At 40.7% G+C, this 17,412-nt stretch overlaps 1 protein-coding gene across 5 annotated transcripts in view; it reads left to right on the top strand.

The window, feature by feature from the left end:
* Positions 1-17,412, top strand: part of ST7 (suppression of tumorigenicity 7) — a 134,685-nt gene that overhangs the window by 39,607 nt on the left and 77,666 nt on the right. For 2 of the 5 annotated variants that reach the window (XM_089672090.1, XM_089672089.1), the window contains exon 2: positions 9,364-9,426. The exons of the other annotated variants lie outside the window; for them this stretch is intronic. In XM_089672090.1, coding sequence (XP_089528216.1) covers positions 9,364-9,426 — 63 coding nt within the window. The remainder of the gene's footprint in view (positions 1-9,363; positions 9,427-17,412) is intronic. 5 annotated transcript variants of the gene reach the window in all.

Raw genomic sequence — 17,412 nt, forward strand, 5'->3', positions numbered from 1 at the left:
TCTCTCTGCCCTGTTTCTGCCCCCCCCCCCCCCCCCCCCCCGTATATGACATATGTCAGTTTTGATTTAATAAAGCCAAAATTACTGTATACTCAGAGAAGAAGTCAGCAGCTGTTTATAAACCTCACTGCTTGAGAAGAATTATATAAAGACACTAAGTAAGATTTTGTTACTTTAATTCATTTGCAGATCAAAGGAATGAAGTTCGATCTGCAAATTAGGTCAGTTAACGCAACCTAACAAGTTAAAAATAAAAAACCCCACCTTGTATATTTTTAATTTCCTCTCTTTAACCCTGTATTAACCCTTAGTTTACGCTAATTAGTCCTAATTAATTCCTTAGTCTCCTTCTCTCTTCACTTACTACTTTCCTGCTAATTTTTTCATTTGTATTTCTATTTTATTAACTATTAATAATTAACCTTTTTGTGTTGTTAATTTTTTTTACACATTTAACATATATCTACGCGTTTATCCTTTTAAAAAAAACAAAACACAAAATTTAAAAAAAGCAAACACTTTATTTCATTTGTAAGTAACTTTGTTTTGTACCAGAATCATAATTGTGTCATTTTGAACAGGACAAATTGCATAATAAAAAGTGCACATTTTTTGTGCAGTAACAGTATTTATAGACTAATGTTGTTCACAAAAAAAGTCAATGTATTTTGTTTAGTTTTTATTGCATTTTATTGGCAAAGGATGGCAAAAAAATATAGTTGCAAGACAATATCATGAAAGAAAGCCTGGTTTGTCCTTAAATAAACATTGAGTGTATTGCCTTGTTTTCAGTAGTGACAAAATTATTACCAAATAAGTAGGTCCAAATGTAAAAATTGCTTTGGTTCATAGGGGGTGAACACATGTGAGTGGCAAAGTGCTTAAAGGATAAGTTCACCTTTGGGAACATGTTACATGTTCCACCCGTTTTTAGGGGGGAACATTTAACATGTTCCCATAGCTGCAGCTGCAGCTGCACCTACCGCCCCCCTCCCTCTGACAGATCGTACAGGAGACTTCGCCCCGTACTATCTGTAAAATGTTAAAACAGCGTGGCCACGTGGGACTCTGTCCACACAGCCGCAGCATTCTTTCACAGACTTCCGTGAATAAATGAACTGCAAGGCCCGACAGTCTTTAACGGCTTTCGGCTTGTAATTTACCACAGCTCCACAGCGCCGTGGTAGTTCATTGAGGCTTCCTGTCCGAATATCTGCTTGCTTGTTCATTCTGTACAGCAAGCAGATATTCTGACAGGTCTGCAGGAGACCTGCATGGCATCAGCAATCTACTGATCGCTGGTGTAATGCTTTCCAGCCTCCTGTAGAGCAAAATAATAAATGTGCATTTATTATTTTTGTCTAAAAGGTGAACTTATCCTTTAAACAAAATGGTTAATATGAATCAGACCTATATGTTTTATAAATATGCCTGTGTTGAGGGATCTGTTACATGGGTAAAGTGGTGTCAAACTTAAGAAGTAAAGGCAAAATTCCAAAATGTAGGTAACAAAGTAATTTTAGGCATGTAATGATCTTGATAGCAGAACCCATAGCAACAACTGTAGTTTATTGCTTATACATACAACTGCAGAAACTGTTTTCAGCACTTGTATTATGTGAGGACATAATTCTTAGTGATTTTGTTATAGCTGGTAACTAGTAAAGCTATGTATTTCCTTACCCAACTTTAGTGATGTTTTTCTGGCTCTTTAGTCAGTTCAGTAAGTTCATCAGTCATTCTTCCTCAAAAGGGGGTTACCTTTGCAGCTGGGACATTTACCTTTGTATTCTACCAATGTTTGTTATACTCTTGAGAGAGAGAGAGTTGTGTTCACTGATGACTATTCATAATAGTAGTAATTAGTAATTGTCTGTTAAGGCTGGCAATTGTCACTCTGGTGTATAGTTTCAGCAATTTACCTCAAAATAAACCGTTGGATCTTTTTTATTTTGTGAGATCCCTAAATGATGGTAATGCATACCTCATCATCGCAGCACAGGTGTCCTCTATATTAGTGGGAGGTGCATTACTATAATTGCATATATGCCTCCAGTGTGAATCGTCCTGAACAACCGGTGGTTGGAACTCACACCGTTAACCAAGCAGTACTTGGGTTGTTTACAAGGCGGTATACATAGGTGCCGAGTATGGGCACAGGAACAAGTGGGTGCAATATACATTTTTGTGTGTAAACCTGATATAATAAATACTACACTATATTGCCTTTCTGGTTTGATGTTGTGGTGCCTTTAAGAGAATATTTGAAGATATAAGAAATGTTCTGAAGATATGTTGACTTGTGATGTGATTGTCCTGGAGAACTGAATCCAATACGCTAGTTGACCTTTATTAAATTAGAGGTCACTGGATTGATGTTGAGTGTGCAATTTTTCACAGGGGATTGGCGATTTGTGGTGGCACGATTGGAAGGTCGTATATTGGCACACTGAAGATTCACATGTATGGTGGTGAAATTATAAATGATAACTTTGGGCTGTTTATGGACTTTTAATATTTCAGAATACTTTTGAGATTTAATGTATTTGCGCCATATTCATATTTTTTTTTCTTTCTCTACATTAAGTGATTAGAATGATCTTGCTGAGTATACAGTATAGCATATCTATATAAATAACAGCTTAATGTACAGAATTGCAAATCATTTGACAAGTATTGGCACTTTGCCTGGAGTTCTTCTGAAATAGGGAAACATTTTCACCTGTAATATATAGATTTAGATTTTGCTGTATTTTGTTTTTTGTTTTTTTTTTCTCCACTGGCTCTTATTTGTAATGGATAGTTGATCAATGACATTATATATTGCCCTGTCTTTTTACAGCCACGATGCATTTGCTGGGTTGGGAGTGGGTTGCTTTTAAATAGCTCCTCTTAATGTATTTTGCACTGTATTCAAAAATTCCTCTTCATAGTATAAATATACTTGGGATTCAGGATGTATTGACTAAATATTTTTCTTTAAAGAAATGTTTTGTCTTCATATTCAACATTTTACACATAAAATATAAACATTTCATTTTGTTCCAGTCTGTGCAGAATCTCTAACCGAGAATCCTGCAGAGGTTTGAGCCTTTAAATCTATTTATGATTGTGTAGTGGTCTAATAAATTGCATCAGAAGGATAAATAATCCAAAGTGCCATCTGTTCTGTTTTGCTTTTTTCCTCCCTAATTCACTCATGTTTTCATGTAAAATGAAAATATTCTCATTTCATTTGCATTTTTGATCTCGTTACACGCAAATGAGGACAGACGAAAGTTCACGGTGTAATCAGGAGCAATGTATGACATGCATCATTTAATCCAGCTTTCATTCATTTCTGGTCCTTCAGCAGTTCTAAAATGGTCTCTGACTGCAAATCCAGCAACAGTAGGCAAAGCACAAGAAAACCATAATATAAACCCAAGCATAGAGCACTGACTGACACGTATTGGGCATGTGATTTGTTAAATCGTATAAGCAAAATGTTGTCAGAAACCCTTTAAAGTCACTTGGGACACAGGAACAAACATCTACAGTAGGTTAAACCTGTACAATCGTGAGTTAATGATATTCTGTTTTCGCAGCAGGGCTACCATAATGGAACTTGTTGTCTGGTGCCTACAGCAGATGTGTAAAGGGTAAGGTCTAGCACCAAGTCTTATTTATAATACCTGCTAACATATTCTGTATGTTGTTTCAATCATCGGTCCACTTCTAGGTATTTGAGGTTAAATTCAGTAGGCGACCTGTTGGGGGAAGGGGGTGCAGGAGATGGCTCATTATAGTACAGGAAACATGAAACCATCTCCCATCTCTCTTGTTTGGACTGTGCAGCTGAAAATTAGTCCTGCATATAAGGCAGACATTATGTTGCTTCCAATAGGGCATTTTAGCAGTAGTTTTTTCTAAAATAATCTTGTATCATAACATCACTCGCATGCACATAGAGCATATGTCTATTGGGGTCATATACCGCTGTTGCATTGTTAGGCTGCTGTGGTTTTATTTATTTATTTTTTTTCTGTCAAGGTTGATGTATGTGAGCTAGGGCATTGGTTTCTGGATTAGAATCTGTAAACATAACCGCTCGTGTACTGTGTGTAATGTGGGCCATCTCTGGGCATGGGAGAGAATCACCTAGGGAGGTATGAAACAAGTATGTTTAAGTGACCGTTCGGGTGAGGGTGTTAAAGATGAACTCCAAACACAACAAATGTTCACAGAAAGTAGTATTAAACCTAATTTTAGTTTAACACACTGAGCACGATAAAATATAAATTCCTCTGTTTTCTTAAAAGCTGCTATGGATTGGTCTCCTACACTCCACTCTGGGGGAATCCCCAAGCGTCCTCATTTTCAGTCTATACCTGACCAATCTATTTGGGCTCACTATGGTATAGCAACGCTGAGAGAGAGATTATCTCCCACAGTCAGTTACACACCTTAGACCAGCTTAAAGCGGAGCTCCACCCAAAAGGGGAAGTTCCGCTTTAAGGACTGCTCCCCATTAAGGATTGGCACCTTTGGGTGGTGGGGGGGAGCGGGTACCCAAATTTGACAGGTACCTGCTCCTATTTCTGGTCCGATCGCCTAGGCAATCAGAAGTGTCCTCCCCCCTTGCCGCCCTGTAGTCTTTTGGGACACTTGACAGGTCCCAGACGACTACAGGACCATTCATGAAGCGCAGCGCTACTCGCGCATGCACAGTGGGTACCCGGCCGCGAAGCCGCAAGCTATCATAGTAGGGTGCCCACACTGAAGATGCCGGCCTCCTGGAATACAGGACGGCCGGTGAATCTGGCTGCGGGGGACACACCGTGGGACCATGGGATAGGTAACTTACTGTTTTTTTAAAAAGTCGTCAGCTACAGTTTTTGTAGCTGTTGACTTATTTTTTTGACAACGTGAGTAGAACTCTGCTTTAAGGCAGTGTAAAATTTACCCAATAAAATATATTTTCTTTATTTACAATGCTGCTTGAAGCCAATTTACATTTCCACTTGAGCTGGAGTCTCACGCGGCTGAGCATCTTTTGATAGAGGAGTAGTTGGTTCAACCTCTTTTTTCCTTTACCTCTGCCTGACTCAGGCTGGCATCTCTAAGGTCTCCCAGTTGTATTGTATGAGGCAACAAGACATTCCCCTATTGACAGATGGAGATTGAAAAGAGGGTATCCAACAATATCTCCCACTCATGGGCAGCACGGTGGCTAAATGGTTAGCACTTCACCTGGCAGTACTAGGGTTGTTGGTTCGAATCCCTGCCACGGCACCACCTGCCTGGAATTTGCATGTTCTTCCTGTGCCTGCGTGGATTTCCTCCAGGAACTCCAGTTCCCTCCCACACTCCAAAGACATGCTGGTAGGGTTAATTGGTTCCTGTCTAAATTGGCCCTAATACGTGTATGTATGAATGTAAGTTAGGGACCTTGGATTGTAAGCTCCTTGAGGGTTAGGGACTGATGTAAATGTACAATATATATATACAGTGAGGAACAGAAGTATTTGAACACCCTGCGATTTTGCAAGTTCTCCCACTTAGAAATCATGGAGGGGTCTGAAATTCACATTGTAGGTGCATTCACACTCTGAGAGACAGAATTAAAAAAAAATTTCAGGAAATCACATTGTATGATTTTAAAGAATTTATTTGTCTTGCACTGCTGAACATAAGTATTTGAACACCTAAGAAACCGCAAGAATTCTGTCTCTCAAAGACCTGTTACTGTGCCTTTAAAAAGTCCACCTCTAATCCACTCATTAATCTAACTTAGTAGCACCTCTCTAAGCTCTTTAAAGACACCTGTTCACGCCACAGTCAGTCAGACGCCAACTACTACCATGGGCAAGACTAAAGAGCTGTCAGAAGACACCAGAGAGAAAATTGTGGACCTCCACAAGGCTGGAAATGGCTACGGGGCAATTGCCAAGCAGCTTGGTGAAAATAGATCAACTGTTGGAGCAATTGTTAGAAAATGGAAGAGGGTAAAGTCGACTGTCAGTCTCCCTCGGACTGGGGCTCCATGCAAGATCTCACCTCGTGGGGTATCACTGATAAGAAAGGTGAGGAATCAGCCCAGAACTACAAGGGAGGAGCTGGTCAATGACATGAAGAGAGCTGGGACCACAGTTTCAAAGGTCACTGTCGGTAGAACACTACGCCGACATGGTTTCAAATCATGTGTTGCACGGAAGGTTCCCCTGCTCAAGTCTTCACATGTCCAGGCCCATCTGAAGTTTGCCAATGACCATCTGGATGATCCAGAGGAGGCATGGGAGAAAGTCGTGGTCAGATGAGACCAAAGTTGAACTTTTTGTTCTAAACTTCACTTGTCGTGTTTGGAGGAAAAAGGTTGAGTTGCATCCCAAGAACACCATCCCTACTGTGAAGCGTGGGGGTGGTAACATCATGCTTTGGGGGTGCTTTTCTGCTAAGAGGACACGACGACTGCACTGTATTAAGGAGAGGATGAATGGGGCCATTTATTGTGAGATTTTGAGCAACAACCTCGTTCCCTCAGTCAGAGCATTGAAGATAGGTCGTGGCTGGGTCTTCCAACATGACAACGACCCGAAGCACACAGCCAGGATAACCAAGGAGTGGCTCCATAAGAAGCATATCAAGGTTCTGGAGTGGCCTAGCTTGTCTCCAGACCTAAATCCAATAGAAAATCTTTGGAGGGAGCTGAAACTCCGTGTTGCTCAGTGACAGCCCCAAAACCTGACATATCTAGAGGAGATCTGTGTGGAGGAGAGGGCCAAAATCCCTGTTGCAGTGTGTGCAAACCTGGTCAAGAACTACAGGAAACGTTTGACCTCTGTAATTGCAAACAAAGGCTTCTGTACCAAATATTAACACTGATTTTCTCAGGTGTTCAAATACTTATGTTCAGCAGTGCAAGACAAATAAATTCTTTACAAATCATACAATGTGATTTCCTGAATTTTTTTTTTAATTCTGTCTCTCAGAGTGGGAATGCACCTACAATGTGAATTTCAGACCCCTCCATGATTTCTAAGTGGGAGAATTTGCAAAATCACAGGGTGTTCAAATACTTCTGTTCCTCACTGTATATGTGTATATATATATATATATATATATATATATATATATATATATATATATATATATATATATGTGTAATCTCTAAATTGACAGCGCTATATAAGTTCCAGAAAAAAACGATTTTGTCTAGAGACAGATGGGTGCAATTGAAATTTCTACATGGGGCGCACTACTCCCTTTGTAGCTCTCAGTTATATTACATATAATAATACTTCCTTCCCTAAATGCCATACTGAATTAGGCACTATTATTCTTCTGGTTTCGTCTTGCCCTCTGGTTCAAGCTTTTTGGAAGGAGGTGGTGGCTGAGGTTGGCATAGCGAGTGGTCTGATGGTACCCATGGACCTGCTCTTGCTCCTGTTGGGAATCTGTTATGCACCGGATGCTACTCATCACAAGTGACTTTTTCTTTTTCACACGGTGTACTGTGGTAGGAAATCCATTCTTGTCAAATAGAAATTCTCATCCCGCGGTGCAACAGTGGAGACCCATGGTTACAAAACTTACTTGGGTCGAAACTGCTCCAAGAAATTCACCAAAGTTTTGGATGCATGGGTTAGGGCCAGGGACTTAACACTATAAAATGCTTTGTTTGAATTAGTTTACTGTTTCTCATCTCTGCTCCCCTGTTGCAAACCTTCGGGTGGTTCCTTGATTTCAGTGCCACTGGCTCTTGTTCTCTCATTGCTCCTTCCTTGAACTTTCATTCTTCACAGGAAAGTATTAACACTGGACGGTGTAGTCTCCATTAAGTATGTTCGTTTGGAGAAGCGAGGAGCAGGGGAGTGCCTTACCTCTCTAATATGACTTAGAAAAATGTCATCACCCTGATCCGTTGGCTGCCCCTAAGAAAATATCTGAAGTTGTTACTAGGTGTCACTAGTGGAAGGTCTTGGTGGTTGTGATGTTTTCCATTATGTCTTCTGGGAGATCCTCCCATTTTTCCTAACTTGTAGTTGGTATGCTATGACTCTATGACATGTAGAGGGTGTTTTTTTGGTGTCCATTTCCCCTTGGCGTCCCTTATTACTCTGACATCTAGCAATGTTTCTTTATTCTATATATTACATGTGGGTCGACGGTGGTGACAAATCTGTGTGTTCTTATTGGTGGTTCAGGGTTTTGTAGTATGTTCTAAGATCCCCCAGTCATATCTTGGATATGGTTAAACCTGGCTGCAACTCAATAGTACTGTATCTCCATTGTGCTGCCCAAGCACTTGATGAGTTGTAGGAAGGTCACATGGCAGATGGGATATAAATGGGAGGTCATAGTACAAACTTGTACATAATACTGAACCATCAGTTAGAAAGATACATGCTTCCATTCCCCATGCCCCTCCCTCCCTGAGGGCTCGCTCGTCTGGCCTTTTCGCAGGTGCACCTGTTTTAGGGTAATACTGCATTATACACAAAGGAAAACCGTGCTACCACAAGAATTTTACTCCAGTGGCTTGATGTTAAATTGCACTTATAAAGGCGTCTAACTCAACAATCCAAACAAAAAAAGGTTCTGATAACTGCAGTTCATCGCAAAAATTCTAGTTACTTTTCCCCTACTGACCGCTTTACAAATCCAGACTAGTTGGTGTTTTGTTCTTGCTTCACACTTGTATATGCCAGTTATGGAAATGGTGTACGCATGCAATAAATCAGTCTCTGCATTAAGTATGATTGAGCTTTGAAAGGCATGCATGCATGCAAAAAGCCTACATTCCTTACCATCCAAGACACATCTGAATACAGTGGTAATAACAAAATCTGGTTATAGCTAGCAATAAACAAAAATAGGTGATATAAAATTTGTCATTGAATCAAGATGACCTTAACCTTAAAGTGACACTGAGCTCTGAAACTTTAGTTGAAAAATAATAAATAAATTGAAGTGTGTATTCCTAACTCACCTTCTACTGCTTCCAGCCTCCTCAAAATCTCCAAATTCCTTTTTTTACCAAGAAAATGTATCAGAATACATTTTGGCGTAATCTTGTGAAGAAAAGTTATTTTATAACAACAACTAAGGAAAATGTGTTTCATCCCCCCAAAATGTTGTTTTTATATTTTTCATATAGCAAAAAATAAACTGTGGTGATTAAATGCCTCCAAAATAAAGCTTTATCTGTCTCGATAAATGATCTAAAAATCATTGGGGTACAGTTTTGCATGTAGTTGTCATTCAAAGTGTGACCGAACGGCTCGGTCTTGAAGCATAAATACATAGATGAACTGCAGATTTCTAAACTAAAAGAGTTTGAATCTTGTTCGATCCATTTTCTAATCCATACATTTCTTCCAGATGGCATACACAATTCTGACCTTTCTCAACTGCACTTAAAGCATCTAAACCCAAAACCAAAAGGTAATATATAAAAAAAACTAATGCAACCACCACATCTAAGATTTAGTAAGCTGAAAATATTAAAGCAAAACTTCTATGCTCTCAAACAACTTTTTTTGGCCTACACCAAAATGATGGAATACATCCCAGGAGTCTTCATTTATTATTTATTACAGGTATTTATATAGCACTGTCAGTTACACAGAATTTTACATATATATTGTACATTCACATCAGTCCTTGCTCTCATGGAGCTTCCAATCTAAGGTCCCTAACTCACATTTATATACACACATTCAAGGGCCAATTTATACAGAAGACAATTAACCTAAGAGCATGTTTTTGGAGTGTGGGAGGAAACCAGAGTACCCAGAAGAAACCCACGCAGGCACAGGGAGAACATGCAAACTCCATGCAGGTAGTGCCTAAGTTGGGATTTGAACCAATGACCCTAGTGCTGCTAGGTGGACGTCCTAACCACTTAGACACAGCCCGTGGTCATTTTTTTCTTTCACCTGGAGGAGACACTTTCTCAGCTAAGCACACCCTCCATCCTCCATGCCTGAGCTAAGGGCAGATGGATTCCCGGTGATAAATGCTACATGAATCATCTGCCCTTACTCCGATAGCTGCAGTTAGAAATGCTGTGAGGAGGTATCAATGTCTCAGAAAAATAAAGCATGGGGACATGGATGAATGGGCAAATTTGCTTTGAATATTAAAATTGATTTAAATTGCATTTTTGGTGTGTGTGTGTGATGCTCAGATACAGTTTTTTTTCCACTTTAAACACTTCCCGACCGTCCTATAGCAGAACTATACAAAGCAGCATGCTTACGCAGTAAAACACACACAGCACAGTTTGGAAAACGGCACACCATTAACCCTTTGATCGCCCCAGATGTTAACCCCTTCCTGCCCAGTGTCATTAGTACAGTGTCAGTGCTTTTTAGCACTGATCACTGTATTAGTGTCAGTGGCAGTTAGTTTCCCACCAGTGTCAGAATGCCCGTCGCAGTCCCGATACAAGTTGTTGATTGTCACCATTACTAGTATATAAGAAAAAAAATTCCAGTACACATACCGCCATTTGTAGATGCTATAACTTTCACATAAACCAATTAATTTACATGTACTGGGTTTTTTTTTTTTTTTTTAGCAAAGACCTGTAGCAGAATACATTTTGGCCTAAATTTTATGACAAAATAAGATTTTTTAAATTTTTTTATTGGATATGTTTTATGGCAAAAAGTCTAAAATTTAATTTTTTCAAAATTGTTGGTCTTCTTTTGTTTATAGTGCAAAAAATAACCACAGAGCTGATCAAATACTACCGACAGCTCCATTAGTGGGGGAAAAAAGTACATGAATTTAATTTGGGTGTAGCGTTGCATGATTGTGCAATTGTGAGTTAAAATAACGCAGTGCCGTATCGCAAAAAATGGCCTGGTCAGGAAGGAGGGTAAATCCTCTGGAGGGCAAGTGGTTAAATAATCTTTTTTAGATTTAGATACGCTTTAATGCAATACAGCTTGGTGCAGACTGATTGGATGGCAAATAAACAACGGCCTTTGTCCACTTGTCTCCTATCAAGAACTGTTTTTGTTACATTCACAGCACTGTGCAATGCAGTAAAGTCTGACTAGTCTACAATGCTGCTCCGTTTCTCTCCCGGCTTGAATGTTGATGTGCAGAGATTATGGGGACTAGTACCAAGACAAAACACTAAAAAGTATATGCTTACACAATCTCTGATTTTGTCATTACCTTTTAAAACATCATGAACAATCAATCTGCTCACTTTATTGTGGTTACTTAGATACTCACATTGAACATGAAGATAAGTTGAGAAACAAACATCTCTACTTTTATTGTTACAAAGAACTGTGAATATTTAGGCTACATTCACATGGACATTTGCATGTGACAGCAGCTAAACGCCAGTAATCTGCACTTGAAAAAGTTGAAATATTTCCTGCAGATAGTTGTTTGTAAATGTGATTTATTTGCGTTTACCTGGTTTAGTTGTGTTTTGGTGCATCTGCATTTTCAGGCATGTTTTCCCCAATACTCCATTCTTGGGGGTGTTATACCCCAGGCATCTCGTCTTCTTTGTAGGTAGTTTTCTGAGCAACGATATAGAGATAGAGCAGTACAATTGGAGTACAGATCAAAGCTGGTGCTGATCATTGTGTGCATGCTTGAGAAGAGAAAAAGATTGATGCAGAGAGAGAGGCAAATGAAGAGAAGATGGGTACATCCCCTAATATCCCAGTGTATATTCGGGATATTTTGTCCAGAACCTTCCCAATAAATTTTACAACTTTTACCAGAATGTCAGTGTCCATCTTTGACAACTTACTATCTAGGCCAGTGATGGCGAACCTATGGCACGCGTGCCAGAGCTGGCACGCAGAGCCATCTCAGTGGGCACGCCAGGAAGAAGAGGAAGATGAGCGCACACGGACCACGCACACTGATCGGCCATCCAGATCTCGTCCACACTGGACCCCCATCAAACTACATCTCCCACATGTCTCTGGGGTCAGGGTGGGTGTGGACGAGAGGAAACGGCTCCTATGCGGATCTGGCACCAGGGGTGATGTAGCCGGGGATGGGCGTGGAAGAGAGGAAGAGGCTCCCACACTGCTCCGGAGCCAGGGGCGACGTGCTCAGCGTGGATGGGAATGAGCTGCTGGGTTGGAAGCCACACCGACACTGCCAGAGGTGAGATTAACTGCTTGCCAACCATGCTATAGCCAAAAGATGGCTACAGCGTGGTTGTCTAGTTCTGGGAGGGCGTCCCAGAACGCGAACCCAGTGGCACACACCCTGCGCTGCCAGTGATTGCTGTGTCCTACGGATACAGCTGATCACGTGAGAAGGTAAAAGGCCAATCACAGCAGGCTTTTACCACGTGATCAACTGTATCCAATGACACAGCTGATCACAATGTAAATACAGTTGCTGGTTATCGGCTGCACGCTGTCACAGATTGAAGAAAGTACTGCAGATAACCGGCAAATGTGACAGGGGAGATCTGCACTAATAATCAGGCCACTGATTATCAGTGCCGCCCAGCAGTGCCTCCAGTTGGTGCTATCAGTCAGTGCCGCTTATCAGTGCCCATCATTGCTGCATATCAGTGCCTCCTCATCAATGCCCACCAGTGCCGCCTCATCAGTGCTACCTATCTGTGCCACCTCATCAATGCCCATCAGTGCTGCCTATCAGTGCAGCCTCACCAATGCACATCAAAGAAGAAATATTACCTGTTTGCTAAATTTTATAATAGAAGCAAAGAAAACCTTTTATGTTTTTAATTTTTTGCTCTTTTTTCATTTATAGTGCAAAAAATAAAACACCCAGTGGTGATTAAATACCACCAAAAAAAGCTCTATTTGTGTGAAAAAATTAGTGTTGCATGACCGCACAATTGTCATTGTCAAGTGCAACAGCACTGAAAGCTGAAAATTGGCCTGGGCAGGAAGGGGGTAGAAGTGCCCGGTAGGCAAGTGGTTAATTGCAGTGTTGGCACTTTGAAATAAAAAATTGGTTTTGTGGTGCAGTTTTGGGCACTCGGGCTCAAAAAGGTTCGCCATCACTGATCTAGGCCAACTCTGCAAAGAATAAAGACCAACATGAGGATGAATGGGAACCAACATGAGAAGGAATACCAACATTTCAGGAAGAAAGGGGAAATGCGTCATTTTCTGCTGCCAGATGTACTGAAGCGATCTGCAGCTAAACGCAGTGCACATTTAGCTCCAGATAGGAATGAAAATTCTTCTCTTGACACAGTGCTTACCTTCTTCTAGACATAGCTTCATTGTCTGCAACTAAACATTGCTAATTGTTATGTACGAATAACATGATTACTTTGCATTGTGAGTCCAGCTGCTTTTAGGGCCCGTTCACACTACCTGCATTTCAGTTTTTTTCTGCATCCAAAACACACAGAAAGTAGGTTATATGGTTGTCAATGTCATAGTTCACATCAGTGCTTGCAGTTCCAGTGCGTTCCTGGTGCAGAAAATAATTGAACATGCTGTATTTTTTCTGAACTGATCTGTACTGGAATGCGGCAAACCACATCAAAAACGCACCGGAACGCACCAAAAATGCACTGGAACGTATATGTCCCTATTTCAATTGAAGAAAAGGAGAGGGGAAAAAATGAACTGGAATGCATAAAAATGCACCGTAATGTGTCAAAAAGGCGCATGCAAAAACGCATCTGGACTGTGTGAACCGGCCCTTAAGACAAGTCTTCTAAACTCATCTAAATGCTGAAATTTAGACACTCGTGAAGCGTGAATGGGGTCTTGGGGACCAAATTTTGGCCCAGAACCATGCGCCTTTTTTCATACGTATTTTGCTGCACATAAAGATGAATGGCACCCAAACGAACGTTGCGCATTTTGCAGCGATTTGGAATCACTCTGTTTCTGCCCGTGATTCCAAATTGCTTTAGCCCGATACACACTGCAAGTTGTTTTTCTCTCAACCCGACAGGTTGAATGAAAAGACAGATTGCTGTACCAACACAAGCAATGTTGGTGTGGAGATATCCCCCATTGTGCCAGAATGAGTTGATGAGAGGCTTGTTTTCCAGCATGTCCCTTCGACAAAAGCCAGTCGTTGGCCTGGCTTCTATCAGACAAAGTACAGTACAAAGAACCAGCAAAGACAAATGCTCCTGCTCTTGGGGATGGACTTGATGCAGGCTACAACCACATTAAGAATGTCCTGGAACATGCACACCTTGCTGCCCTCAAATAGACCGGGGGAATCCAGATGTACTGAATGAGGAAAGAACAAACAGAGGGCACACAGGCCTAATGCATTACCATAAAAAATGTTTAATAAGAAATAAAGTAGGTGTTGTACTCACAAACGACAATAAAGTCAAGGCACGTCATAAAAGAACAACTGGGTCAACACTGCGCTGAGTAACAGTCCGCAATGGGGAGTATAGACATCCAATAGGCTGACGTGTTTTGAGGACTTGCCTCTTCAGAGCCCAGCACATCATAAAAGAACAGCTGTGTCAACACCGCGCTGAGTAACAGTCTGTAATAGGGAGTGTAGACATCCACTAGGCTGACACGTTTCGTGGACTCTGAGGAAGAGGCAAGTCCTCGAAACGCGTCAACCTATTGGATGTCTACACTCCCTGTTGCGGATTGTTACTCAGCGCGGTGTTGACCAAGCTGTTCTTTTATGATGTGCCTTGACTTTATTGTCGTTTGTGAGTATAACACCTACTTTATTTCTTATTAAACATTTTTTTATGGTAATACACTAGGCCTGTGCGCCCTCTGTTTGTTCTTTCCTCATAAAGTACAGTACACACTGACTGAAAGTTTTCAGACAGTGTGTACCAATCTTCAGTGTGAACGGGGCCTAATAGTTAGAGAGCCCCGGAAATACAATATGCAATTTATTTGATAAGATGTGAACTTTCTACTGTGGGGCATATATACTAAAACTGCAGCACTCCGAATCTGGTGCAGCTATGCATTTGTAGCCAATCAGCTTCTAACTTCAGCTTGTTCAATTAAGCTGTGGCAATAAAACCTGGAAGCTGATTGGTTTCTATGCAGAGCTGCATCCGTTTTGCACTCTCCAGTTTTAGTAAATAACCCCATGTAATTGTAATTGTGAGATATATCTGTAGCAACAAACTGGTTCCTGTTTTCAGTGAAATTGTACTGGCAGTAGTGGAGTTGAAAGCCGGTGTTTCTTTTGGTTTTATGGAAGATCTGCTGATGATTTCACACCAGTAAACCATGACACTGTTTTTTTTCCTTATGCAAAAGTGGAATTCAATCTGAGCAGGAACAATGTATATCAGAGCTATCATTAGTCCTTCACTATGGATACTTTTTCCATGTGTTTTTTTTTTTTCTACTTCTAATTATTGGAGCAGTTTATCCTTGGTTTGTGACATTGCATAACACTTCTTGTGATGTGATGGCACATACGAGCATCGTCTCTTTCTATATAGAAAGCTCTGGGCCTTACCCAAACTCTGCAAGCTGTAATTATGCATATTTTACATAGCATTGTTTTAGTGAAAGGTTTATGGTCTTGAGTATTGAGTATGATGACCCTGTAGTACTGCAACAGGCACATTGACATGTACATATTATGTTGTATTTGGATAGTTGATTAATTGTAGTAATCCAGGTAGACTAAAGAGTTATTGATAAGAGGTTTGTTACAACTTGCATTAGTCGGTAAAGGGGTCAGTTTGCCTAGTGGCAATATTTTAGGTTTTGGTAGATATTGGAAAAAAGGAACATCTTGTCAACCTTCTTTTTGTTTCTCTGAATTTGTTGTTGTGCACTTTTGTTTCATAGTTCTCACCTATGCTTCTCTTATATTGAATTGCCATTCTTCCTGACACATTATCTGTAATATAGAAAATTCAGTGGTGGCAAGACCAAATGGTGACAGGTCAAGATCATCTTATAGTGTTCAAGTTAAAACTAATGTGCACAGATTTCTCCAGTGGCCTCAAGATGTGAAACGGGTAGCCACACTTAAAGGCCTTGTACTTGCTCAAATGCTTTTGTTGTTTTTGATATGTAGTTTCTTCACAGGAAGTGTCAGTTCTTAGACTACAGACAGAGGTTATGCATTGACCTTTGCAATGTCATGCCGCATGCCTCATATTTGAACACAAATAGAAATTGCTGGCAAAGGAATGTAAGGTTTTACTCTACTATACTGTAGACTGTACATACGGGCAAACGATTGATAACGTGAAACTATACAATCCGTACACATCCTATACAGGTGAAAAATACAAGGTGAAGGTGGAAAGGTTTATAATGCTTTTAGTTGGAAGCATGTGTGGAATTTGCTCCAAATGATTGGGATACATTTGGGTTTTTCTCTAATTTAATAATGTTAAAGCTTAATTCCAGGTATGGCATTTTTACATAGTTACAATGGTCCTTCTTGGACCAATGTAACTCTTCATATACCATACCTGTGGGATCTGGAAGTCACTGTAGAAGACACAGCTACTCCAGTGATCCCCACTAGCTTCTGGGTCTTGTGCCGGACAGCTACCCTGCTGCAAGGTGAACACAGGAGGTTGGCTGGTCGACTTGGGTACCATTCAGAAATCAGTTTGCATTTTCTCAATGAATGAAAAGCATTCTCAGATTGGATAAAGTGGAAATTGTGATGTCAACACCCCACTTGTTCACCTCCTTTAATCAGAGAACACTTTACATTCATTGAAAAAATGCAAAATATTCTCTGAAAGGCAGCTGTGCCCAGCAGTCTCCTGTGTACACAATGCAGCAGGACAGCTGCTCTGCATGGGACCCAGAAGCAAGTGGCTATCACTGGGGTATCAGTGTTTATTAGTGATTTCCAGCTTCTAGAGGGATCCCAAAGTTACGATATGTGCATAGTTACATTGGTCCAAGCTGGACCATGTAACAATGTAAAAAAATCCCATACCTGGAATTCAGTTTTAATATTATAAAGTGAAGTAATGTAAATCAGGGATCATCTGTCATTGCTCATTAGTGTGATAGAACAAGAAATCTGAACGAATACTGTGAGTAAATCCTGGTTCACACTGATGTATTGGGGGGGGAAAAAGCAATTCCTGTGCATTTCCCGCACTGCATTGCATGTGTTCATGCGATCTGTTGTGGGTATCAATGTTAACGACACCCAAAAGCAGGTCGCAAAAGGCAGTGCATTTGCCTGAATCGGATTGCATGGGTATGAACACCCATGTGATCAGATTCCAGTGCAGCAAACAAATAGCTGCCTGCACCTTTTTCATGGGGATGCGGTGCGATTTGAGCCGTACAAAATGAATGGGCTCCAATTGCACTTCACAGAATCACATGTATTTCCACATTGTGCACCAGGGCTTACAGTTTGTTACTCCTGTTTACACTGTCTTAATAAATAAGCCTTTTGGTCTGGGATAATAGCTCATCTGTACTATAGAATTAGCTGCTTGGGAACACA

Source organism: Staurois parvus, unplaced genomic scaffold (genome assembly GCF_062004578.1).
Source record: "Staurois parvus isolate SC_StPar_1 unplaced genomic scaffold, SC_StPar_1.0 ptg000120l, whole genome shotgun sequence".
In the NCBI taxonomy this organism is placed as follows: Eukaryota; Metazoa; Chordata; class Amphibia; order Anura; family Ranidae; genus Staurois; species Staurois parvus.